Here is a 25902-nt window from a genome sequence, read left to right on the forward strand (position 1 = left end):
AATATAATAAAATACTAGAAAATAGGATATTTGCACACGACTTGACTTTTTGTAAGGCTCCCAAGGGTTTCAAAAGTCAACTGAAAATGTCCCAACATACAAAGGCCGGCTAAATATACTCCAGTTTGATTTTAAAACCAACCAAAGAAAGACAGGGAATATGTCGAGCATAGTTTTTCTGCTCGCTCGAGATGGATGACCTGCTGGGCATAGCCGCCACAATTTAAACCCAGTCCATTCTTATTTCTGAAGTCACACAATGAAGCCCCGAAAGGTTCCTGACTGACTCAGCATATAAACGGCAAAGTAAACGTAAAATTACTAAGGACTAAAAAGGAAAACCACCAAGATTGCAGCATTGCGGTTTTTACTGTGACAGCAGCGGCTATGGAAATAAACACAGAGAAAACAGAAGCTGGAGGTGAAATATCTGAGCGAGCAAACACCGACCGGCTGGCAATATTTACCTCTGAATATAATCATCAAATCGCATTAAAATAGAAAAAAATACAGAGAGGTGTTATGAAGTTAATGAGTCCAGGATGTTAATGATATCTAACATCCCTCACACTGCTAATGTGGTCTAATCCCAGCCATGTGAGTGCGCTGAATCAGGCGCATTATTATTATTCATTCTTCTTTTCTTCAGTCAGTATATTCCCGGAGGAGCATGTATCCAGACGCCTGTCCTTTCAGGCCACGCAGGGCCTGACAGACCGCCACAGTGCAATGATATACTTAGGATGTATTAATATCCTTTGTAATAAGAAAGCACAAGTCACTTAGGCACAGAAACACACAGACACACACACGCACACAAAACAGCAAAGAGTAAATTGTAATTTTTTATTAAGAGTAAAAACATAGCGCTCATACAGTTCAGTAGTGTGCATTGACAAGGGTATTCAATAAATATAATACATTCCTTCTGTATCTTTTAAAGGTATATATGCTTTCATTAGTATCGCTAGAAAGGCTACTGTGCACACTACATAAAGGCAGGGCATGCAATCATGCCAAAACAGTTCGATAAAGGTAGGCAGCATTAAAGTTAGAGTTTCACTGCATTTCAATTGAACATTCCTTCAGTGTATTAAACCTTGAGCTACATCAACACCGCCTTCCCTTCTCCAAGAAAACACAGAATCTTTCACATAGAAACCAATGAAAACTGCGCAGTCCTGTTTGATATAAGTGGTGTCGACGGACAGACAGTAATTCAGAAACTACTGTCTTGCTTGGATTTTATAATTAGCATAAAGGAGATTGTAAAACTTAGTGTAGTCCTGATCCCCGCTAACTGGAAAACAGTCCCTGTTTTTAATTATCAATATACTTTGAAAACAAAATAATCAAATAATGAGATAATAATCGAGTTCTGCTTTCACCGGGGAAACGTTCTAGAAATGAAGACGGGTGATTGTGTTCCCTCCATGCAAAAGTGTTAGAGCTCTCATACAGCAGCATATTATTGACGAGTACTTGAATGCTATATGTTTAAACTTATTCTTAGTGCAACATGTGTTGTAACTCGCTTCCAATCACCTCATACTAAGAAATAGTAGGAATCGGTGTAATTTGAGTTGAAACGTAATGGAGGAAAATCGGTTCAATCATCCCATGCGGATAACTTTTATACATTTCATACGAATTGACACATAAACAGCAGTTTCTGAAAAATGTGTTTAAAAAATGCCTTTGTTTCTCTTTCTCGTGACGTTCTCTAGATGGCAGCATTTTAACAGTCATGACCAGATTACAATGGTCAAGTGGTGTGTGTGTGTGTGTGTGTCTGTGAGCCCTGCCTGTACATTAAGAGCATGTGTTATCACCTGTGCGTCTGACACTGAGTGAGTCTTACACCTCCATCTGCACCAAGAGCAGCCGCAATTACTGCATGCAGAGTACTGCTGGTATCCACCAAACATATGACATTTTTATGGTTGCAGCTAAACCTTGTTTCCCAGCAGAGTGAAATGTTTTTTTTTTCCTGCTAAGAGGATTATAGTTAGTAGCATGTTTGCCTGATTCCTCAATGAATGGCTTTGGAAGTCAGGAAAAAATCTGAAAAAAGCCTTGTTGTAAAACGTTGCGTTCAGAAGAGTGCTTAAAGGTTTCAAACTGGCATGCAATCATTCAAAATGCAAATGAAAGTCACCACAGGCGTTCAGTCCAAAGTGAATTAGGTTTTCCATGCTAACAATCATGTATTTATCTCACCACGGGAAAGGTCAGAGGATTACAGGCAACAGCTTCCTTGACCTGCAGAAACCTTCACTGTCGAGCTCTAAATCAAAAATAGATTATATTGATTTGGTTGACAGCAAATGGTATTCAATCAATGACTCACAAGAGTGCGTTTAAAATGTTCTCTTAAATTTGAGTTGGAGTGATTAAATACGAGGATCCTTCGCCATGAATAGCCCCTCTTCCTCCTGGGAAACCCACGTGTAGCTTCTAAATGGCGGCTACTGATTGAAAACCCCACGCCGCGGTGCATCTGGCGTTACGTAACTTCCGATTACGTAGTTTATTAGTCCAATTGGAGCGTCATTTAATTCAATTTTTTTTAAAAAGCACATGGTGCTGGGTGGAGCTGAATGACGCATCGTGTCCCGGATCATGTGACGTCCGTCTATTCCAGGAAGATCCAGACCCGGTGGACATGATTCACGCTCAAAATGAGTCAAGAGGTGGTTTCTGTGACAGGACCAACGGTGAAGCTCACCACTTTTTAGTCTGTTCCGGAGGGTCTGAACTTAAATTGTAATTTTTCGCTTCTCAGTGCAAACATTGACAAAAGAACGAGTGTGTGTCTGGACATTGGAATAAGATGAACAGTTTATGGAACTGAGTTCTAGGTCAATAAAGTCTGGGATTGTGACGTAAAGGTATCCTTAGGAATAAAATAGTTTGCGGTTCAAGCAATTATGTAAACACACAGAAACTTATTTAGAATACTGGTAGCAATAAATAAACCACTACACAAGGCCAAAGGATCCACCAATAAGGTGCCTCACTGCTTCTCCTTCTCTGCATAGACATCCGGGCATCTTAATCATAAAAGATGACTTCCACAGCTAAAGTGACCATAAGATTTAATCTGTTTCCTTTTCTTGAGGTTGCAAAAAGGAGTGAAAAATGATGAAATTAGTAGTAATGTTGTAAGTTATCATTACTGTGTATTAATCAGTGTTTCCTCGCCACCCAAATGTTCCTTCAAAAATGAGTTTACTTTCATGTCTGGGTTCTTTAAGGGGACAACTCCTTCAACCCCAACGCCACTTAAGTCTCAAAAGTTCTCTTCAAAAGGGAACCATTAAAATGCTACAAAGACCCGGTGTGTCGAGTCCATTGCTGCTGGAGGTTCTCACGGCGGTCCGCTCCGTGGTCACAGGGACCCGTTGGAGGCTTCTCTGCCGCCGCTGCTTTCGGCCGGCTGGCCGCGTGGATCCGTCGCATCGTCACGGCAACTACCTTTGACCTGTACCCGCCGGTCGCCGAGGGGGCTCGCTTGGTCTCGGCAGCCGTCCAGGCTTGGCACCGGCGCACCGGCCTTGCCTTGGCGACCCATCCCGTCGCCGCGGTGCCGCTTGGTTTTAACGGGCGTCTGCCTGACGCCGTTGCGGCCGTGCCCCGTCGGTGCCGGCCCGTCGGCGGGCGGGCCCGCCCTAATGGGCACCGGCTTGTTGATCCGGTGCTTGTTGCAGGCGGGGATCTGGTCGTCCTGCAGCGAGTGGGTGTAGCGGGAAAACCAGTCCCTCTCGAAGGCGCCTTTCAGCTGCTCCACCACGGTGAAGTTTCTCTCCTCGATGCCCTCTGGCTGACTGATCACCAGGCCGGCTCCCGCGTTGAAGGTGAACTCATTCCCCACCCAGTCCAGGTTACCTTTCATGTCGCCGAGGAAGAAGAAGAAGAAGAAGAAGAAGAAGAAGAAGAAAGCTCACCATCATTAATCCCAGTGTAAATCTATGTGAGGTTGAAATCCACATGAGGTGAGAAGAGATGAGCTCACCTAAATAAATGGCTCTATCCGTCACCATGAACCTGTTGTGGTTGACTCCCTGGAGACTGCCGTCGCTTTGCACTCTGGGGTTGAAGAACTTCTACACACACACACACACACACACGCGCGCGCGCACACACGCAGTGCAGCATCGAGCATCAATGAAGCACATCCGTAGACTTTTACAAAAAGTAGCACGTGGGTGAACTTACAGCCTCCAGTGAGCAGTTGGCCTGATCCATGCACAGAGTCCTCAGGGACCAGAGGAAGTTGGAAGTAAGCGGGTGAGTCTTTTCCCAGCAACTTATCAGCAGACGCACCCGGACCCTCCTCAGGATCAGAGCCTCCCGGATGAGACTGTCGATACGGGACCAGTACCTTGAGGGGGGGGGGGGGGGGGTGGAGGATACGAACACAGTTTGATCACTCGAGCCAAAGCCCGCACTCTTTTTTTTTTTTTAACGAGGTGGATCTAACCTGTGAGCACTGCGGCTGAGGAGGGGCAGGTAGTCGATGATGGAGACGTATATGAAATGACGGGCCTCCTGGATGACCCTGGAAATAGCTTCAAGATCACTGCTGCGGTGTTTGGGGATGAGATCTCCCGGGGAGCTCTGGAAGAGGAAAGAGAGTGATGCCTGGTGTTGAGGGGGATGCACAGCCCCTGACCGCGTTCTCCTCTACGGAGAAATGGAAGATCAGAGCCTAGCGTAACCAGATATTTATTTTCATTTACTTATCTAACCTTTATCCAACCAGGGATATCCCGGAGATTGTCTTTTAAAGGGGGTGCTGACTTAGATGGAAGGATGCTACAACCTACAACCTCATCCAAGATACATCAATCCGGTTCACCAAGCCGTGACTGTAACTTACAGAGACGTAGGCCTGAGCCTTGGTTCTGTTCAGAGTGAGCTCCAGTGGGTCGTCCCTGTTGAAGAGGGCAAAGACGCGCTTGGACCAGAAGGAGGGGATGAAGTCTCTGTACTGGAGCCCCCAGTAGAGGCTGAACACTTTGTGGAGGTCCAGAGCCAGACAGCTGCAGTCGAACACCAACACGCCCAGTTCCTTCCTCTGGAGGACAGACACAACCTCTGTCAGGTGACCCAGATGCAAAAAAGACAACAAAGGGACGCAAGTGTCCACTACGGTGCACATTCAGAAATTACAGGACGAAGACTGTGATGTTGCATTTTTTTTCTTAGTATGTGTTTAAAAATGAGTGGGTGGGTTTTTTATACTGTGGCAAGGGATCTCCAGTCCATGCTGGCGCTGCCGATGTAGATATGTCTCCTGTCAACCACCCAGAAGGAGGCTTGAAGGCGGCCGCTGATCAGCGCCGTCATGTTCACATAGTGGACCTCGGCATCTGGAATCGGAGAATGACAAAATGTTCAAGAAGAACGCGAAAACACGCACGAAGGGAAAGACGGAAAGACTCCGAGAGATTAACAAAGGTAGGCGGGACAAATAAGGAGAGGACACAGTCATGTTTGAGGAAGACACACAGATTGTATGAGAAAGTGAGGGGGGGGGGGGGGGGGGGGGCTGACAGTGTTTGGCGAGCGTCTCGAGCTCAGTCGAGTCGATCATCCCGCTGGAGATCTTCAGCTGGATTCCTTTAGCTTTCAGCCCTTGCAGCCTGGACAGCAGAGCCCTGCCCTGAGGGAGACACACATGTCAATACGTTCAGGCTGTGCATTGTTCACCGTGCATTGGATTTAATATCGGGGCTCATCTCTGCAACCCGTCGCATCTGTATTCTTCTTTTGTTTCGATCAAGTATTCATGTCTGTGAGTGACACTCATTCAGCTACCTGCAATAAGTCAGCTGGCTTAACTGATATTGGCAGTAATGTACAAAGACAGACATGAAGAGACACACACAGTGCGGATGCCTGCTACTTTGCCCTTGGAGTATATTCAATTTCCCGGCTCCAGATGGGTTGTCTTTTTTGGTAGAAAATATGAAAATATATGTGCATATATGTGTAAATATGCAGAGACAGTTGTTGATTTCCTGCTCTGATAATCATTTTGACTTTGAATTTACCATTCTGCCATTTGGCCTATTGTGTCATTTGGCCGAGGAAAGGTGTGACGAATACGGGACGTGGTCGGTGTGTCATCTCCTTAATGGCATGTGGATGTGGATCAAAGCTCCAAGTTCAAAGCACCATGTTGGAAAGCTGATGTCAACATCTGTGTATTATCATCCGTGCTGGAAATGAACTTAATTAAAACCTATTTCCACAAACACTGAAAACCTTTCCGTGATAAGGTCAGGACCCTAGTGCTTCTTCTACAACTGATCATCACACACCAGAAAAGTGGAGTCCCTGCAGACCCGCTCTGGCCTCACCTGTCGGGCGGCCGGCTGGAAGCTGGATTCGTAATCGGAGGAGTTGAGGAGCCACAGCGGAGAGACTATCTCCACCACCTTGATGGCTCGGTCCAGCAAGTTGTACAACCCCACCAGGAGAGGGAGGTTTGAGGTGCCGTCATCCAAGAAGGAGATGTCCTCCGGGATGTTCTCCACAAGCACCGATCTGCGGAAAAATAACAAGTTAATTAGAAACACAGTAATAAAAAAAAAATGAAAAAGAACTTCATTAGGCAGAGCCTCGGTGACCTGCTAATGGAAAAAATGCTGCCGGAAATGGATTTGAGGCTTGTGTCCTTTTTTCCCGAAGCCCTTATCTGTTTGCATTGGTGGCGGGATTATTATGAGCTTGGATGCCACTAACATGAGGGTACATTCCTCCCGTTGTTCTGCTGACAAATTAGCCGACGGGACCCTTTCCACTGAATCGTTAGTTTAATGAGAGTCATCCCGATTCTGCGAGCGCGCATGCCCTTTGATTCCAAGCGCCATTAGACGTTGTACGGCATGCCTCCGCCCGGGGACGACAACAAGGGAAGCTTGATGGGCACGACACAGCAATGTAGATTAAATTATACCCAGTCAGGGGGAAGTGAGTCATATTCGCTGCGTCCTTGCCTGCTTTTCCCCATATACACTACTCCCCAAGCTATCGCACAGGGCCTTAATGCAACCATCAGCATTCTGATGTAGTATGATACACCACAGCAAGCGAAATGGAGGTAACATCAATCTGTGCGATGAGATACAGAATAAGCACATATCCCCGAGGAGCTCCCGCGTGACCCAATGAGACGGAGCCTATTTCGTGGTCTTGCAGCATGTCACCGTGAACGTCCCTGCACTTTCTCTGCCGAGGTGTGACGGCAATGCCTCTGGCCAACCACGACTCCGAGCTCCACTGATGTTTTACCCCTCAACACAAGGCCCGCAGGCTACAGGGGCCATGGGGCGCTGGAGTCAGCTGACTGAATCAAGCTGCAATGCTCACCACATACTCGCTGTGTCTGGCTCAGACTTCAACAAGAACATTCAATAAGAGAAATAAAAAAGGTAGAATGGATGGTCACTGAATGTGAACTCTGGTATGCATTCTTCACCTTAATGGTCGATCCCTTTTCTTATTAAATGTACTGGTTGGACACAAGGGCTGCAAGAATATGACCACTGCAAAACTAGAACTAGAACTACTGAGACATGGTGACATTTAAAGAGATAATGATTTGTTTTGCATGCTGGATAACACTGATAATATTAATGACTGGCTTTTGCTTTTTTCAGGATTTAAAAACATAACACTGTTACAATTTGCCATTTGGTGCTTCACTGGCGTTAAGTGGATTCATCAAAGAGTTTTCTCAAAAAAACTGCTAATACTCCCCAGGTTACACAAAGAAGACTGTGTAATGTTACCATTTCTTATTCAGCTTTTGCTTGTGTTTAGCTCCATCCGCTTGTTGTCATTTCTTTTCGCCGTATTTCTGGCAGTAAAACAAAGTGCAGCCTGTGACCGGGGGGTTTTGCCACATCTTAGCACTGGGATCATTTAACCGAACGCCCCACTCAAGGGCACGCCGGCCGTGTGCAGGTGATAATGCACCCGCATCCCATTGAGCGTCCAGTTGCCGCCTCACAGCTCGAAAGGGTATTCCTGGCCAGGGTAAAGCCGAGTCAGGTTCTGCAAAGCGCCCAAGGGGCCAAACTGCGGGATTCACACCTCGCGTGTTCGTGACTTGTGCTGAACACTCCTCCTCGTTGGAGCAGAGCTTTTGGAGAACCAGAGTTAAAGTCATCTGGCGCGTCGCTGGGGTCGGACGTCCTTCCACCAAGCATGCAGATTGAAGCCGGAGGGAGTAAAGTGACAAGAGGAGTGAAACAAGATCCAAACAAGCCGAAGCAGTGGGCCGTGATGACGTCGTAGAGAAGATTAACGTTCGCAACACACAGAGAAGAGTCCGCTTTGTTCTGAATGACAGCAGAAACTAGGACAGCAGCAGTAGAAGCCCCAGCGAGAGAGGTAGCCATCTCCGGTTGCAATGTGCTATTCTAAAAATAGCATAATTAAAATGTTCACTTGTCAGGTTGAATGTCAAACAACCTCCCAGTAAAAGAATACACCATGAAGCCAATTACACGTGTAAAATGCTTGTGATGCTGCTGCACAGTTCAAGAGGCCGCGTCAGAACCCCGACGGCTGATATGAATCAGCCTGCGTCTCACCCGCTTACCTGAGCCGCAGGTGTACAGCGGCCAGGACATTCAGGCGCTGCAAGCCGTTCATCTCAAAGGGCGGCTAAATGTCACAGAGGGACACGGGCGACATCGTGTGCACACGAATCACATGTGAATCTATTCCATTACTGGATGGATGAGCCTCTTAATGAAATGCTTCTTTTGCCATGAGTCTCCCTTGATGTCTTCTATGGAAATGAGTGTAAACTGCAAGTGCTTCATTTAGACGTTGTATCGTGACGCAGACGAGTCCAGGAGGCCGCTAAAAGCCGAACAAAATGACGTGAGGATGTCTCTCCGTTGTTCCCGCCCTTTTCACAAGGCCACTGTAGATCTTTATTAACCTTTTTTAGCAGCTGCCTGACGCCAGGCCATCGCTCATCTGTACACCGGGGGGAGCGACACACGCGGACGTTGAGAGGGATTCAGGTTTTAACGCGACGACGGCTGACGCTGTTTATCCTCAGAGGGAATAATACGAATCAGATAAATTATGAGTTAGACCGTGCTGCCAGACCCGGAGATGAATGGTCCTCAGCCATCTGCATCGGTGAGACGCTGTGCAGCAGCAGCAGCAGCAGCAGCAGCGACTCGTCTCAGGCCTCCAGTCCCTGAGATGCAAGCGTTGGCAAGTGTTCATTGTGCATGAAAAAATAGATTAAAGGAAAATCTACATAACAAAAGCCGGGTGTGACATTACAACACGTCATTATTATTTGGGCTGATAAGAGGCTACAAAACAAAGAGGATCGTTCCAATGATGAACGCTACAGTAATATTCATGTAGTGGACTCCTGGGAAAAAAACGGACAGCACACATTTCTCAAATGTGTTCGTCTTTCACTCATTCCATCCCCACATCTACCCTGAAATCGTCTTCTTCTTCTTCTTCTCCCTCCCCCCATCTGCCACCCCTCAGCCTCGTATTAATCACATTCTTCCCTCCGAGGCTGCAGGGGTCCTTCGCAGCAGGAGAGGAGTCCAATTCAGAAGAAGAGAGAGAGAGAGAGAGAGAGATGTAGAGAGAGAGAGAGAGAGAGAACGAGATGCCTGATGGAGTTCTCTGAAAGGTTTTTAAACGGAGTCTTTTGGGGTTGAGGAGGGCGAGACTGGACCGACACGAACCGAACAAAAGAGGCAGAGGGGAGGAAGTGATTGGAGGTTGAATGGTAAATTGGGAGAGTCTAATGGAGGGGAACCGGTGAAGGGAAGCAGAGAGCAGGGGTTGCTGTAGAAAATGAAAAAAACAGCAACTTTGGACCACCAAGACGTACTGCTTCCAGGCTTTTTCTTCTTAGGATGCATATTTGTGAAACTTAGGCAGGAGGAAAATTTGCTTAAGACTGGTATAAAGTAACTTTAACAAGAGCATTGTAAACCTTTTCAGAGCAGCAGGGCATGCTACAGTCAGGTCACGGCAACGCGGATGTGTTTTGTGTTGGTGGTGGATGGCCCATTTTTCACTTTGAGACAACGGTATACTCCCTTTAAACACCAACATCGCCCGCTAAGTGTCGCCATCCACGAGCATCAGGGGCCAGTGACGGCGAATCGGCTTCTCACCTGCAGTTCCTGCTGCAGTTCTCCTCCGTGATCCCGTCTTCATCTTCGCCCCAAATGTCCACAGCAGAGAAAATCAGCACCACCAGGACGGCGAAGCAGCACACCAAGGCAAAGATCACAATGCACTTCTGCTGAGACTGCAAAAGAAAGAGAGCCGGGGGAACAAATATTGATTTGCAAGGTGCGTCTTTTACTCTTCATCAGTGCTGTTAAAAACAAAGGCCAAAGAGCCCGGAACTTGGCTCCTATTAGCTGACACAACTCCTGATTTAAATGCACAGCACAGCAGGTCATAACATGATAGACACATAAAGAACACAAGGCAGAAGAGAGTAAAGAGGGACGCACAAGAGTAGAAAGACAAAGCAAGCGACCGATACAGAGACAGCAGATATTTGGATAAAGACCAAATGCTCCCATATGGTTGAGAGGGAAGAAACGGGTGGGTCTGTTATATGAAGGGAGGGAGGATGGGGAGACCAAATTAAACTGTTTAGAATGTATGTGCGTTTAATTTGACACACTTCCTCTGTCGGTGAACACGACGGCTCTGTTGAGCCACATCTCATTTTCTGTAATGCACAAAGTGAATACGAAACAGATGGGTTTTCTAACAGGCCCGTGTTCTGTAAATTACATTTGAGCGCAGCTAATTTATTTTTGTCTAATAAGTTTCGAAGGCAACGTAATTGCTGCTCGCAACAATTTGCAAACCAAGACAGTGTTGTATTATCGCACCACACAAGCACACGCGAGCCACTTTGAAGAAGGTGGTGGTTTTAAATATTCATAAAGTAAACAAGTTTTTTGTCTTAGCGTGGACCTTTGGATTAATTAACCAAGGCCACAATCTGTCTTCAGACATACAAACATTAATAATGCTGCAGTCGTTAAGCGGATTGAGGGGAAAACCACTCATTATTTTTGCGGCTGTGATGTAAAGAGTAGAGATCTGTGCATTGATTACTCCCAGCTACTGTTATTATAAAGATATAAGCTTTTGAATTGTTTAGTTAACAACATAATCTCTTGTTTTCCGACTTTGGGTATGTAAAATGTGTATTATTTTCTGAATATACATTTGCATCTTCCACTAACCCTGGACTCAGAGTGAGGGGCGCAGGGTTTTAGGTTTATTTATTGCGGCCTCACTCTTGCTTTCTGTACAATAGACAATAGACAAAAGCTTTTCCGATCCCCTTGGAACCTGCTCGAGGAGCCACCAATAATCCTTGAACACAGCAGATCATTAACACAGTCGGCCGGACTTCACTCATTATCCTCGGAGACACATCTCGCATCACGCGCCGTCGACCTCCGAGAGCCACAAGCACACAGCGAAGCTCCGCTTACTTCATCGGGTCCGTCGGGCGCTAAAGACTTCAACGACTACAGGTTCCTGTGGGGGGATTTAATTGATCTAGCAGCCGGTCAATGGAGTGTCCCCAGTGGACCAAGGAGACAATTGTGCGAGACAGTAAGCTTTCACACTCTCATCCTCACAACCATCGGCCCGAGCTGAAGTGTGACATGGGAATAGGGCTTCCTGTTTATTGCCAGCGCCTGATCCACCAACTCCGTCTCTCTCTCCATCCAAAAGGGCAACAACAGCACAAAGGTCAAAGGCCTGACCTCCTGACCTCAAATCAACTGAAAAAACAGAAACATTAATTTCTACAGGGCATCAAAGAGGCAAAGGCAGCGGACAGAAGCTGCCTCAGCAAACCCTCGCAGGCTGAATGCACATTCAATCAAACCCGCCACTCACCTGTCGGACCTTGTGACGGACATAAAGGCTGAAACGCACAAAGGCCCTGCGCCCAGGACAGAACCCGAGCTTCTATTTCCCGGGTGCGTCTCCCAAGCCGCTGCATTGTGATCACATGTGCACATGGTGTATCACTGTGGACTGGTGTTACCCGACCCCACGGTGCACAGCTAAGGATCAGCGCTTTGCTTTAAAACTGCGTATAAAGAGCTTTCTGAGTAATTATCAAAAAGCGCCTCGGCGTGGGTAAAAGGGCCAACTGCTGCTTCTGTGACAAAGCTCTCTGTGTTGTAAATTGACTCTTTTAACGATGCGTTTTCAGGTGAGCTGACGGTCAGACATGTTCTTCCCCACGTCGCGTCCCCGCCGTCATCCGACGACTGAAGCGTCCTGTGGGTCATCATCAGAAACGCCCCATGCTCTGAGGGGGGCTTTGGCGGCGCGTCCTTTAAAGTTCTTTTCTGTGAGAAGATGCAAAAATAGCCGTAGGAGGGTTGCCAAAAAAAAAAAGGGTGTTAAACAGAATGACTCAATGAGACTGCTGGACCATCTAAAAATGTCTGTGCAAGGTGGATGGCAAGGTGCCACACACACACACACACACACACACACACACACACACACGCTTTACCATCACTTAATTTAACACAATCAAGCAACGGTGGCATGAAGATAAATGGGAGAAACATGACTGGATCTTCACAACAAGCTTTGCAGAGAAGTAGATGAAGTTAAAGCTTTTTTTTCAGGTTACCATACCATTACCATTTTTTTTTTATTTTAACATAAAAATGAATTGAAAAGTTGGTGTCGAATTGAAGTGTTGAAGAGCAATGTATTGAGTATTCATCATGTTCAAGGCTTGATGATTTTTGTCAAACATTAGGAAAGGAAACTTTGGTCTAGTTGAAGATGTAAAAAGTTTCCAATTAAACCGTAAACTTCAGACTTCCACACACATCCAAAGCTCTGAGTTCAAAGCTGATGATCCCACAACATCATTCACCAACACTGACTGGTCGTCCTCCCATTACATAAAAAACCTCCTATTTAATGCCACTACATCTTTTCAATGTGCAATAAATAGAAAATAATCATCAAATTACAAATACAGTGTTTTCCTTTGCAATCTTAACTCAAATGCAGGTATAGTCCATCGCTCGAGTGTCTGTGCGTGTGTATCTATGCAGCTTCAGGATGCCGGCGATGCAGAATGAGTGACAGAAAGAGAGCAACATCTGACAGAGTCACGACATGCTGTCCATGGAAGTGCTGAGCAGGCAGGTTTCTTTGTGCGTGTGTCTAAAAGCTTGAAGACAAACGCTTCCAACGCGGCTTAATTCCAGTAAAATGTTGGTCTCCCTCTGACCTGCCATCTCTCTTTGGCTCTGTCTTGAGTTCATAAAGGCTCAGCATTATACTGTTTTATGTCCACTTCTTCTGGGAGATTTGGATGTGGATGCGAAAGGATCAATACACAACAACGATATACAGAATAAGTGATTTAATGATAAACCTGTACACCTTTTATGTAAATGCAGAAGCTATTATCACACCGCCTGTAACCGGTTTGGTTAAACGAGAACCCTCTTCATCAGGTGCCAGGAGTGATTTCCTTGTCTTTGATCAAGGTGACACCGACATGTCACGCAGGCCCGTCCCAGAGGAAACACATCAAAGAGGAAAATAAAGGGACACTGAACGATGTTACATCCGTCACTTTGATGAGCAAGCATTCGACATGGAAGCGACCACATGTGTTTAAAGGATTCTAGGTAGTATAATGGGACTGTTATGTTGTCAAAAAGTATGAACTGTTTAAAAATATTTCCAACAGTTAGTTTGACTCGGAAATATTGAGCATACCGAGCTGGGACGTGTGTATGTGCTGGATGTTTTTGCCATTGTTGACCTTTGTTCTCTGTGCTGAAATGCGTTGGAAACAAGAGGAAAACTTGACCAATAAATAAATTAAATATATCCCGTGGAGGCAGACAGAAGTGCATCAAAGTGCATAAACTCCTTGGAAGTGACGCTGTCACAGCCCGTCGCCCTCCGAGGCCTGAAGTGACGCGGAGAGAGAGACCGGGGAGGGGGGGGGGGGTGCTCTCAGTTCTTCCCGCTGACCGTCCGCTCCGGGTCTCCCGAGTGAACGCAGAGCTCAGAGTGTTCCTGCCAGCCCGGATGGGCCGTCAAAACAGATCTGCTCCGACTCAAAGCACGGTCTCGATAAACCAAAAGGGACTTTCACGACAACGGGACGCACCTCCACAGAGAGGGGAGCTGCGGCCATTAACTGCATCTCTGGCCCGGGTCGTGAAGTACGTAGCTGACTATTTGGGGCCCCTTTGGGGAAAAAAATCCAGTGGACTTTGGATTGCAGAGAGCAGGAGGAGGCTGGCTGAGGGCCACTTTTTCCATCTCTGGTTCATTTTAAAGAGGAGTGATCATCTGAGCCTGACGCCGCTGGTCAAATAAAAGAAAGAAATGGATGACCAGATTGTTGGCGCTCGCCCTGCGACGGCTGGAGGCCCGAGGAGACGTCTTTGAAGATTTTCCACTATCGGTCTGTTTGACAGCTCCGTCGCGGCTCTAACTCTAAAAAGAAACCTCAGCGGTCATAAATACAGATTTGTTTACGTAGGAATATCTGTGTAATTCTACTAAAGGTCGTCTCGAGGGTAGTTCTGTACATCCATAATACCTGAACAATTAAACAACAGTGTCTAGGCTAAGACTAAGAGCGATTAAAAAACCCAGTCACCCGGACCAAGAGTAGAAATGCACAGCGGCCCTACGCCCCCCCCCACGTTGTGGAAGGTGAAAAACTAATCAATGATAAAAGGTCCCACAAATAAACCACAATCCAACACACAGGTTGTTACATGGTTCTTTAGAAGCCAGTGTGGTTCTACAAAGAACTGTCACCCCTGATCGCCATAGCAAATATTTTCTCTTTACACTCAGTCCTTTCCCTTGTTAATCTAAAGCGGCTTTACTCTAGGTGATCCAGTTCTGGGGAACCCGCCCAGCTTTTCGGAGGTGGAGGCCATCTCTCGGTCTCCAGTCGCCGGGTTGGCGGTGGGGGGGCGGGTGCTTCAGCTGGCTTCCCGTCTCCAGGCCGCAGCGCACCTCCCCGACCCCGCTGGGCCGCAGCGACCTCCTGACCTCCACAAAATATAAAAAGCTCACACAGCTACAAACGCACCCTTATTCCCTTCGTTGGCGTTGACACTGTCGTGTATCACGCAGGATCCAATTGTTCTCCGCGCCCCTTCATTTGATTTACGTGACAAACGACTGCTTTGTCGCCACGTTCTTGTTCCACTGAGGCTCATGAATAAAGTTCTCCTCAATTAAATTGCTTTCATTGACACGCAGGCATCTATTTCTCTTCTGAAACTGAAGGAGAGGTCAGCCGTCACTTGGCGGTCCCATTAGCTCCGATCTTTCCCTCTGACAGCCGCACACGTAAACTCATCAACTCCAGTTCAACACGTCGACTCTCAGTCTGTTCATTCCCTTCCTCTGTACCTGCACCATTTATTCCAGTATCTATCCCCCACCCCCGTCTGCCCATTCTGGGCGTTTTCTGCACAGTGAGCCTATTGCATTGTTGGGAAGGCATGCTGAGACGATCCATCAAGGAGCTTAATCCACCATGTTGTGTTTTCACAGGGGAGGCCGGGAATGCAGAGGCTGTGTAGTTTACGTGTGTAGTTTGTGCTGTAGCACAGAAAAGCACGGTTTGTTATTTTGATTGCAGCAGCACACTGGACTGGAGAGTGGACCGATGTACGAGGGACCGCATTCTCTGCCTCAGGTCGTATGTGGATACTTGACTGACTCCACTACAGTCCCCCAACCGATTACTGGTCTCACGATGGGTGTGATGATTGATTTATATTGTCAGTCTTGGCCTACTTGCGGCTTACTTTCATCTTCATGCGTGCCAAATGATTCACCTAATGCGGTAAAACTTGAAAACTTGGGATTTACAAATACTAACATTCAAACACTGAAGGGAGTCACCTATCAAGTATCTTCTGTCAGGTGCACTGTAACTTTTCCCCGACCTTTGCCGCAACCGAAGACCTGTGAGAGCTGACATGTGCTCCTGAGTTAATGTGTGTGAGGGAGGCAGACACAGCCTGCTGATGTTCTTGTGGAAGCCAGACTTCTATTGATTTTCAGATGCTGTGCACCCACGTGGGTGTGAATTTATCTCTTAAATGCGTGGTTTCAAGTGTGCTTGTCCTTTAGGTATGGAATGAATTTAACAGGGTTACAATAAACAAACACTATATACTGTAAGGCTGCAACAACGAATCGATGAAATCGGTTATTAAAATAGTTGGCAACGAATTCCATTATCAAGTCGATGTGTCGCACGATTATTACGTCACTCAGAGTTGCGGAGATGCGGGTGGAGCAAAAAAAAAAAGAAAAAAAAACTCGTCATCCAGCTGATCAAGCTAGCGTTAGCTCGCTTATAACAGCAGTAAAGCAGTTAGCAAGACTAAAGACACGTTTTGGACCATTCATTTTTAAATCTGTTGTCTAGTAAATATTCCGTGCTTCGTCCCATTAATGTTAAAATATATTTGTATGTGTACACTACCATGTACGGTAGTGTCGTGCGCATGCGCATCCACTGTGGGTTGTACGGTAGTTGATGTTATGCCTCTAAACCAGCGCGGCTAACTAAGAAGCCTCTAATGCAGTTATTTACAAATGCCATTTTAAATTCATCACAATACACTTGGTTATTCTTCAGCTGAATTTAGATGTGGTGTACACATTTAATTTTCTTGCACTACAGTGATGGCAATAATTTAATGAATGAGCTTAAACTGAACATGGGGGTGTGTTTCGGAGTATGTGTGTCTGTGCGTGTAGTGAAATATCGTGTAGTTATCACTTTAAATTAAATCTTGTTCAATTTTCTGTTTTGTATTTTTCTTTATTTTTTTATAAATTATTATGATGTTCAAGGAGCAACCTGTACTTTCTAGAGAATTTTTAAAATGTGAATTTGCTGTTCTGTTTTTGAATAAAGGGTTGAAAATTAAAGCTTTTTAATCCTGTTTTTTTAATCCTGTCTTTTAATCCTGTTTTTTTAATCCGATTAATCGATTATCAAATTAAGCTGTTAGCTGCAGCCCTAATATACAGGAAACACATAGTGGTATCGATAGCAGATAAGATGAAAAAGCATCTTTGTTCGTGGTGCGCTGTGCTTTCTAGGACTCTCACACCATGAGGCTGAACTTTAGTTTTGGTTGGCAGAAGAGACTCATTGAGTCAGAGTGACCTTTACCTCGCCATGAATGTGTTGTACATTCGGAGCGAAGCTGTTTCTAATCTCTGCAAAACATTCCGGAGACTGCAGTCTTCTTTAAACAGAATTTTATCACAACTCTCTCCTGGTACATTGCAACTGCGTGGCATGTGTGCAAAAAGGAATAACTCAAAACATTTAAAGTATGCTTCAAAGCCTGGCAAAGGTCTGTGCTTCATAATACTGCAGCGCACAGAAAAATTATATCACGTGCATTTGACAGCATATTCACTAAAATGTGTTGCATGTACTGTGAATGGAAAAATCACTTTTAATCTCTCATTTTCAAGTCATTCAGTGAACAGCAAAATTGAAAAAGAGATTGTACCTGATCTCAGTGAGTAACACATATACTTATCTATGGGACATGCACGTCTGATAGATTTTGATAATTGAATGGATCGTTTCGCATGTGGCACCACCTCTTCAGAGATTTGAAAATATTCTTGTGAAAATCTCACTCAAGAATTGAGCCGATGAGAAGAAGAACTACTGTGAAAGTCATTTCTTTATCTTTTTACAGCAGAAGCTCGGCGGCGGCTGTCGGATCCATCGACTCACTCGCTCTCTTCCCCCCCCCCCCCCCCCCCCCCCCGCAAAGCAGCTGTTCCCAATGATCTCAGCCGGGCTCTTAAAATCAATAAGCCATTTACAGTCCCATTAAAATGACATCAGAGCCCTGCTGACCAAGATGAGACCCGAGCCCACCGTTAACTCATCAGCCCTCTGTGCATTAAGTAACCCTTCATCTGAAAAACACTCATTCCTTTGTAATTAGGGTCCCTTTGTGCATCTTACATAGGTTTTATCTCTTGTAATTATGTTTAGATTGCATCGATTACATTCATCATCATCACTCTTTATTCCCTCCAAAACACTGAAACACAATGCAAAAACGCAAACAAACACCACCAGACACACAACCCTTTGAGATCACCACACCACTGTTCCACTATGCTGCAGCTGCTGCTGCATGAGATTGGTTTCACATGTTCTATTCCATTCTTCCTGAAAAGCGGACGCCGTTATTGCACACGGCGGCACTTTCCTCCACGCTGCCGACGGCGTTTTCCCGCCCCTGCTCTCCTCTGCGCGGCCATAACAACCCGTCTACACTTCTGTGCTCGCGTTCGCCCGGGACTCCATTTGTTTTCTGGCGGAACCGGTAGGATGTTCAATTACACCGGCTCAGCTGATGTGTATAGAAGGAGAGGATGGTTTACAGAGTACACACACACACACACACACACACACACACACACACACATCCAGTCGAGCACATGCCAAAAGTGTTTCATTAAAGCTCTGCCAGGAGAGCTGCTCGGTCCTGATCCCTTGACAAGCCACAGGCCTCGGCTAAATTGCCGCGATGGCAGGAACAAAGGAAGTGGGAGACAGACCGGGAGACAGAGAGAGAAAGGGAGAGAGAGAGAGAGAGAGAGAGAGACCACTATGCATCGATTCACAGTATCTTCTCCCTCTCTTCTGGTTTAATTCCACTGGATTTTTGATGGCTGTGTGAGGGTTTTATCAGCAGCTTTAAGCAGTCATCAAAACAATGAGTCCTTTCACTGCTGAGATTACAGAGACCGATGAGACAGATTTACCAGAGAAAAAACTCCCCAAACAGGTGTTAGTGAATGTAAGCTTTAACTTGATTAAGGAGCGGAATTAAATTTTTTCTGCGTAAAAGTTTTTCTATTTAACATTAGAGCAAACTAAAGTGATCACATTACATGTCACCTGTCCATCCTATTATCCAAAGCAACTTAAATTACATTTTTAACCCTTGGCTTACATTTTACCTGGGGAGCATTTAGGGGTCAAGTGTCTTGCTCAGGGACACTTTCGACACGATCACTTTGACCAGTAGCCTTTTCCCGATAATCTGCAATCTCTTCACCTCGGAGGAGGGAGAAAACTGCTCCGACCGAAGTTGCTTTGGCGCAATTCCCGCAGCGCAGCTAAAAATAAAGCTGAGCAACAACTCTTCAGCGTGACCTTTTTTCCACAGTTGCCAATTCAAATTTTACCCCAAGCAGAACTTTGTGGAACACAGAAGGTGTTTCCTTTGTCACCTTTTGTGCCTGTGTGTGTGTTTGTGTGTGTGTGTGTGTGTGTCTTTCTTGCACAAATTCAAACCCTGCGTCGGTCGCAGAGACTGTATAAAGGAAGCGGACGTAGTCACTCGTTGTTTTGTTATGGCGGAACATTCTGTTCTGTTCGACATTCACACGGCCAAGTTTTGGAGGGGAATTCTCATGCGTCTCGTGTCACTCAGGCAGCGCGTATGCTGATGCACGCAGTGACTCGGCAGTTTAGGGGCAGAGAATCACACAGTCTGGAGTTTTCTGCGCTGATAAAAGGACGTTACTGCCCGTGAAGACACTTCACCTCCTGCACGTCATGTTGCTGAGTCTCATCCAGGATGTGGCCGTCAAAAAGCCAGGGTTCGTTCTTAACAGAATGTAAAATTGCTCTGTCACCACAATGCATCGAATGAATAATGAATATTCAAAGTTGTTTTTAGCTCTTCTGATTTTGCGGTAATAATCAAAATCTAAACAGTAGTAACCAATGTTGTCAAAAAGAAAGCAGGCTTCTATAATCCATTCCAATGCACAGAATCCCTTGTTAATCTTGTTAATCTAAAAACTGTAAAAGACCCAAATGGTTTAATCTCTACAGTAATTGCCATTGTTTTAATGACCCTTTTGTAGCAGCTTGAAGAGAACTGAACTGTCAGGAAGCGACTGAAGATCACTGAATATCAACACGCACATGTCAGGCTCTAAGTGGCTGTGAAAACACACACGACTGGTTTCACAACGAGGCCATCCGTCACATACACAACCGCAAAAGAACTGTAAGATTATACTGATGTATTATAGAAAGTGTCTCGCCCTCATCTCAAAACGACCAAACGGTTCCATATTAAAGCAAGTAACATAATACGCTCTGAAAAAATGGAATAATCAAGTGTGCAGTGTGATTGAATCCCTGATGAGCGCAGACTGAAAAACAGTCAGCATCTCCCCCCCAAACCCCCCCCCCCCTCCCCCCACGCGCCTGATGTAATAAAGGTCCATCCATAATTAATGCTTTGGTACATCGGACTAAGATCTTGTGATGTTCTGAGAGGTGTTATTTGTTTTTCCCGGTTAAAGCCTCGTTAGCGCAGGATGACGGATAATGTGTCTGCTGCAGGGCGGAATCGGTGGTTTTAGGAAGAGAGAGTGGGTCTGTGTGCGCGTCTGTCTGTGTGTGTCTGTGTGTCTGTGCGTCTGTGTGTGTGTGTGTGTATGTGTGTGCATGTCAAATCAGTGGTGAGCAGGACGGAGATATTGCTTCCACAAATACATCCAGGCATTTGTTCTTTGGCTATACATGCATATTTGATTGTACACACACGCACGCACACACACACACACACACACACACACACACACACACACACACACACACACACACACACACACACACACACACACACACACACACAAGGTTGTGACTAGAAAGAACCAGCAGAGAAGCTAGAAAGCAGCTTCTCTGTTTGTCATCATGGGATGTGAGAAAAAGCAACGCTTTTGTTTCAGGGCTTCTCGAGGACCCCGAGGGAGGGGGGGGGGGGGGGGGGGCGGAGGCTCCTCTGGCTTTGATACCACGGACCTGAATATCATCCGTCTAAGATCTTGAGTGCAACTTTATGCTCTTTCATTCTTCTCTGGGGACATTTTGAATGACGTCCACTGTCACTCAGGGTTGAGGCTGTAAGTCCAGCTGGTAGAAGGAGGCTCCTGTAGGTCGACTAGATGCTACATTTCCCTGGAGCCGCATGAGCTGTTGCAGTGTATAAGATATCATGTTCACTGAATGTGGGATGTTGGCGGAGGTTGTCAATGAGTTCCCGGTGGAATAAGTCCTCAACCAAACTGACACTGTATGTTAATTACAAAATGACGATAATAGAGCTTCCTAACAGCAGCTATTTTTACTTGTCATAACGGGAAAAGCACAGGTGTGATGAATAAAATGAATGCGATTATAATCACGCTTCCCCACTCACAGGCACACGGCCACGTGTGCAGTCGGTGTTTGAACCGTCATTAGTGTCCCGAGAGCATCTCCTGCTATGAGTCACACCTGTACTGTAGGTCTGTGGATCGAAACAGCTGCAAGTTGTCTGTGCTCCTCAGATTATACCAGGGGCTCATTTCATTGCACGAGGTCCAGATCGGAGACTTGTCCCAAGGGTAACCTCTCATTCCCTGCCAGTAGCCTGCATGGTGCATGGTGCATTTTCCTTGTTTTGGCCTCTTCTACTTCCCGGCGCGGGAGGGGGGGGCGTTTCTGACACACTCAGCACAGAGGTGGCAGCCTGAGCGCTGTCCTTCAGGCGAGACGCTACAGTACAATCAGCCCCGCCGAGCACGTTGGGAAAAACACATTTACCCTCGTGTCACGCATTCTGAAACGAGTGCACGGCAACATGCATCAGAGGCCCCCGCTGAACTTAATGCAGCGACACAAGTAGAGCTCACACTTCACTGCAAAAAAAGGCCCTCCGAGTGTTTTAATAGCACGTTTGAAGGAAGGAGAGGAGGAGGAGGAGGTGTCTCTGCACACCAGGCAGACTGCTTTCGCCCTGAGCTCATCCAAACAGAACCTCTCAGAGTAAACAGGACCGGACACGGTGACCCGCCTTTGAGGAAATGTCACCGGGTGGAAAGCTCGCACTCTGTTCCTTTGACAAAAAACGGGCAGCTTGTGCTTGGCGGTTTTGGTCGCCATGGGGACCGTGTCAGGTGCTTTGGGCTCCACGCTCTGCGCCATGGTCTGATGGGCCTGCGGGTCTGTTAGTGTGTGTCTGCGTGTGTGTGTGTATTTGTGCACGAGCACCGATGAGGGAGTGTGTACTCGGAATATTGATGCGGCCTGAGCTCTTTTCTGTCCGTGATCTTCCCTCTTCTCCTCACTCTCCTCTCCTCTGCTTGTCTCCTCTCCTCTTCCCCCCCCCCCCATCACTTCCTCCCCTCTTCTTCTTGTTTCCTGCCTCCTCCTCCTCGTTTTGTCATCCCTTCTCTTCACTGGTGTCAAAACACACCATTTTTCCTTACTCCGCCCCTCCCAGTTCTCTCTATTCGACTGGCCTTTTTTAGTTTCCCTCCATTCCCATTAATAGCCCAGCTCTCCTCTCTCCCCTCCTCCTCCTCACTGACATTCTAAGAGTAGTTCAGGTCAGTGTTACCTGCAGACCACTTGCAAAGGCGGCGCCGTGTGTGCATCTCTAGGCCGACACCATACCCAGTAAATGTTGTGTTGTGCTGACTTATAAGCCAAACCAAGAGTAGTTTTTCAAATGACTCATTTCATTGGAAGGTTGGTGTTGGGTTGTAAAACGGAGTCTGTTAAATTTGTGACGATGTTATCCCGAGAATCTGAGGAAAAGAACTTGTCACTGCTCTCTGGTGGATAAACTATAAAGCAGTGTTTTTTTTCATTTAATTTCTGTGCTGCACAGTTTCTTGTTCTGTTTGTACACCACATCTCATACAAAAAGCGCTAACATCGCCTTCTTTGTCCCGGCTCGAAATGGTTTCTGTAAACTAAATGCATGTGGCATTGAAATCTTCCCATTACTAAATAAAATGACGAAAAATTAAATTTAAAAAACATATCTATCTACCTCTAAAGGTCTTGCTCGCTCTGCCCAGCAACAGAGAAGCACTCCACAAAGCTTCCACTTCTGTGACACAAAGACAGTGTACAACATGTCAAACTATGATGCAAGATTAACGAGTCAGAATCAGCCACTTCTTCTGGATTTTGGCAGGTAGGGACTCATGTACGCACACAAAGAGTCATGTAAACATCAGTGTAACACATACGTCTGAATATGACTCTGAAACAAGAACGCCACCAACACAAATCACACACACACACACACACACACACACTCACAAAGCCACTTGTGTGTAAAGCACTCTGAGGCAGAGAACAGTCACAACACACATCACTTTCCCATCTACAGCACGCAGGTTGAGAGCACAACAACAACAACAACAACAACAATGGATAGAAAGCTATAAGAAGTAAACGAATCGTAAGAAGACCTCACCTTCATGGCGCATCCATCTGTCGCTACTCCACTCCAACACACATGTGCTCTTGGGGTGTGTGATGAGAGGAACACAGAGAGAGGGAGGGAGGGAGAGTGTGTGTGTGTGTGTGTGCGTCAGGTGTAAAATCCTTTGCTTCCCCTGGAGTCACAGGGGAGGTCTGACTCTCCGCAGCAAGAATGTATGGTTTGTAAACGGCTGTGTGTGTGTGTGTGTGTGTGTGTGTGTGTGTGCGTCTGAGGGAAAGTGCAGCTCCCACTGCCAGTTCTCTGAATGAAAACTCCAACACAGAAGGACACACCTAAATCCTCACACGATGCTCATCTGCCTCCATCCACCCGTCCTCTGGTCACTTTTACCAAGCATCCTCCTCTCCTCTCCTCTCCTCTCCTCTCTTCCTGTCCTCCCTCCTTTCCGACTCACTTTCCTCCTCTCCTCTCGTCTCACCGTATTGTGTGTTCATCCACCTCCTGCGAACTCTCGCTCCCTCCCTCTATCTCCCCACCCTCTCCCTCTGATAGAAAGCTCACGTTTCTCTGTCCTCCCGTGCAGACCCAGAGGGAGGGAGGTAGGGAAGGAGGGAGGGAGGAGAGAATAGTAGATGGATGGCTGTAGTCATTCTGTTTTTTTTTCGTCCTCTCACCCAACTGTGCTTGATAGTGAGGCGCACTAGTGCTCTCGCAATTAATCTCCATGGGAAAAAAACCCCAATTTCAATAAGCAGAGTGCAAACATTCACACTTTTATCGACTGCTGCAAAGTATTTTCACCCGGTGAATACGTCGTTTAATTCTTCATCACGTATGATGCAGCAAGTTTGCCGTTATTGCAGACAAAAACACCAATGCATCCGATTCCATACGAAAGAGATGCTCCGTGGTGTTCAACAGTCACAGTGGAGTCATCACTGGAGGTTCACCTCACATGTTGTCAAAGGCAGCACATGGAAATGAAGCATAGCTCCTGTTCACATTGTAAATCTTTCATAGACCAGGTTTCTGCCCTGCAGTTATGCAATGACTCGGACCGGCCGACGGGGGGCGCTGTTGCACTTCCCGGCTTCAGGGCTCATCTCTCGACAGTAATAGCAAGCAAGTACACACTACTAAACTGCACACAGTAAAAATGTACATGACTTTTCTCTAAAATCAGTGAATATTAATTTGTACGTACTGTTAAATTAATAGGAATAGTACATTAACTCGGTAGAGTAAAGGCAGAATGGAGCAGACGATTATACAGACTAGATTCACAGTGTTTTATTCTCCTTTTGTAAACATACCGTCTTTGTATGAGAGGATGTAAAATCATCCAATCAAATGATCACAGCTCTCTAACAAACTCCACCTACATGATCCTGAAATGTCCAGAGAATCCTTGAGCATCCTCCTTTTGGTTGGTTAAATCTTTAATATACTGTAAACCTGCGAGGCTCCTTTAGAACATCTAAGGGATTTAGAGAATATGATATGTACATTAAATCAATAGTCGATGACTTTTCTACGGCTGATTAAATTCTCCCGGCTATGACTATTCCTCTGAGCTCTGAAATCTTTCTCCGTGTCTTTGTGCTCCACATCAGAGGAGCCTCCACCCCCCCGAGGGGATACTGAGTCATTACAGTAGCAAAGAACTGACTATAAATGAGACACAATACAGTTAGGAATCGCCATGTACACTTCCAAGCAGCGGCTATTACTACGTATTGCCTGATATACATACAGAACAATACTGTATATAACAATAAAAAAAAGTGCAATTCAACCTCACACCCCACACCGATGTTTGTGCCAGGTTTAAATGCTTCTGACATATCGCTGAGATTTGGGTTTCACAGATCAGTGACCCCCCCCCCCCCCCCCCTCCCACACACACACAAACACAATCACACTCACAAAACACTTTATACTACCAAAATAACTTTAGTCTTCGAGTATAATGCGTTTCAGCTAATTGGCTAATTTGTCTCCTCATGAAAAAGCATTCATCTGTGTGTGTGTGTGTGTGTGAGATACTGTGCTTGTGTGTGTGTGTGTGTGTGTGTAAAGAGAGTGTAAGACTAACAGGGACAGTGAGTTAAGAGGTTTGGAGTCTGATGCCACGCGGTAAAAGACAAAAATATGAAAGCCAATTAAAATAAATGAGATGAGAGATTGAAGGCTGAGGTGAAAGTGACATGTTTCAAAGCTGAAGTTGTTCATCATCGTGTGAACACACAGGCTCCTCTGATGAGTCCCAGAGGAACGCAGCATCTTTACTTACATCAGGCAACAGCTCCCTCTACTGTTGCAAGGTGCATGTAGGCAACAAATAACATGTGTATAATCTGTAAATCCTTCACGTGTTGAAACTCTACTTTAGTACTGGTTTAAACTCAAGCATTTTGATCATTTGATCACTTCAATTCATCAAAAGTATTGTACTTTTTACTCAACTACCTTTATTGGAATACTGAGTTGCTGTGTGGATGAAGTTAAAATTAAAACATAC

At 45.9% G+C, this 25902-nt stretch overlaps 1 protein-coding gene across 1 annotated transcript; it reads right to left on the bottom strand.

Moving 5' to 3' along the window:
- Positions 1–832: 832 nt before the first annotated feature.
- On the bottom strand, positions 833–23955 carry LOC119213837 (inactive phospholipase D5-like). Its single transcript, XM_037464990.2, has 10 exons — positions 23412–23955; positions 10185–10321; positions 6369–6555; positions 5560–5668; positions 5248–5375; positions 4883–5080; positions 4484–4620; positions 4219–4384; positions 4016–4106; positions 833–3888 (listed from the first exon to the last, which is right to left on the bottom strand). Exons 1-10 carry the CDS (start codon positions 23415–23417, stop codon positions 3392–3394), a joined length of 1656 nt encoding a protein of 551 aa, XP_037320887.1. The 5' UTR covers positions 23418–23955; the 3' UTR covers positions 833–3391.
- Positions 23956–25902: the final 1947 nt, after the last annotated feature.

Source organism: Pungitius pungitius, chromosome 13 (assembly GCF_949316345.1).
Source record: "Pungitius pungitius chromosome 13, fPunPun2.1, whole genome shotgun sequence".
In the NCBI taxonomy this organism is placed as follows: Eukaryota; Metazoa; Chordata; class Actinopteri; order Perciformes; family Gasterosteidae; genus Pungitius; species Pungitius pungitius.

Coding starts and splice junctions, on each gene's coding strand:
- LOC119213837 (XM_037464990.2), bottom strand. Junction 5,669..6,368: donor TCCAGCCGGCCGCCCGACAG/GTGAGGCCAGAG, acceptor TGTCTCCCTCAG/GGCAGGGCTCTGCTGTCCAG. Junction 4,385..4,483: donor CTCAGCCGCAGTGCTCACAG/GTTAGATCCACC, acceptor CCCCCCCTCAAG/GTACTGGTCCCGTATCGACA.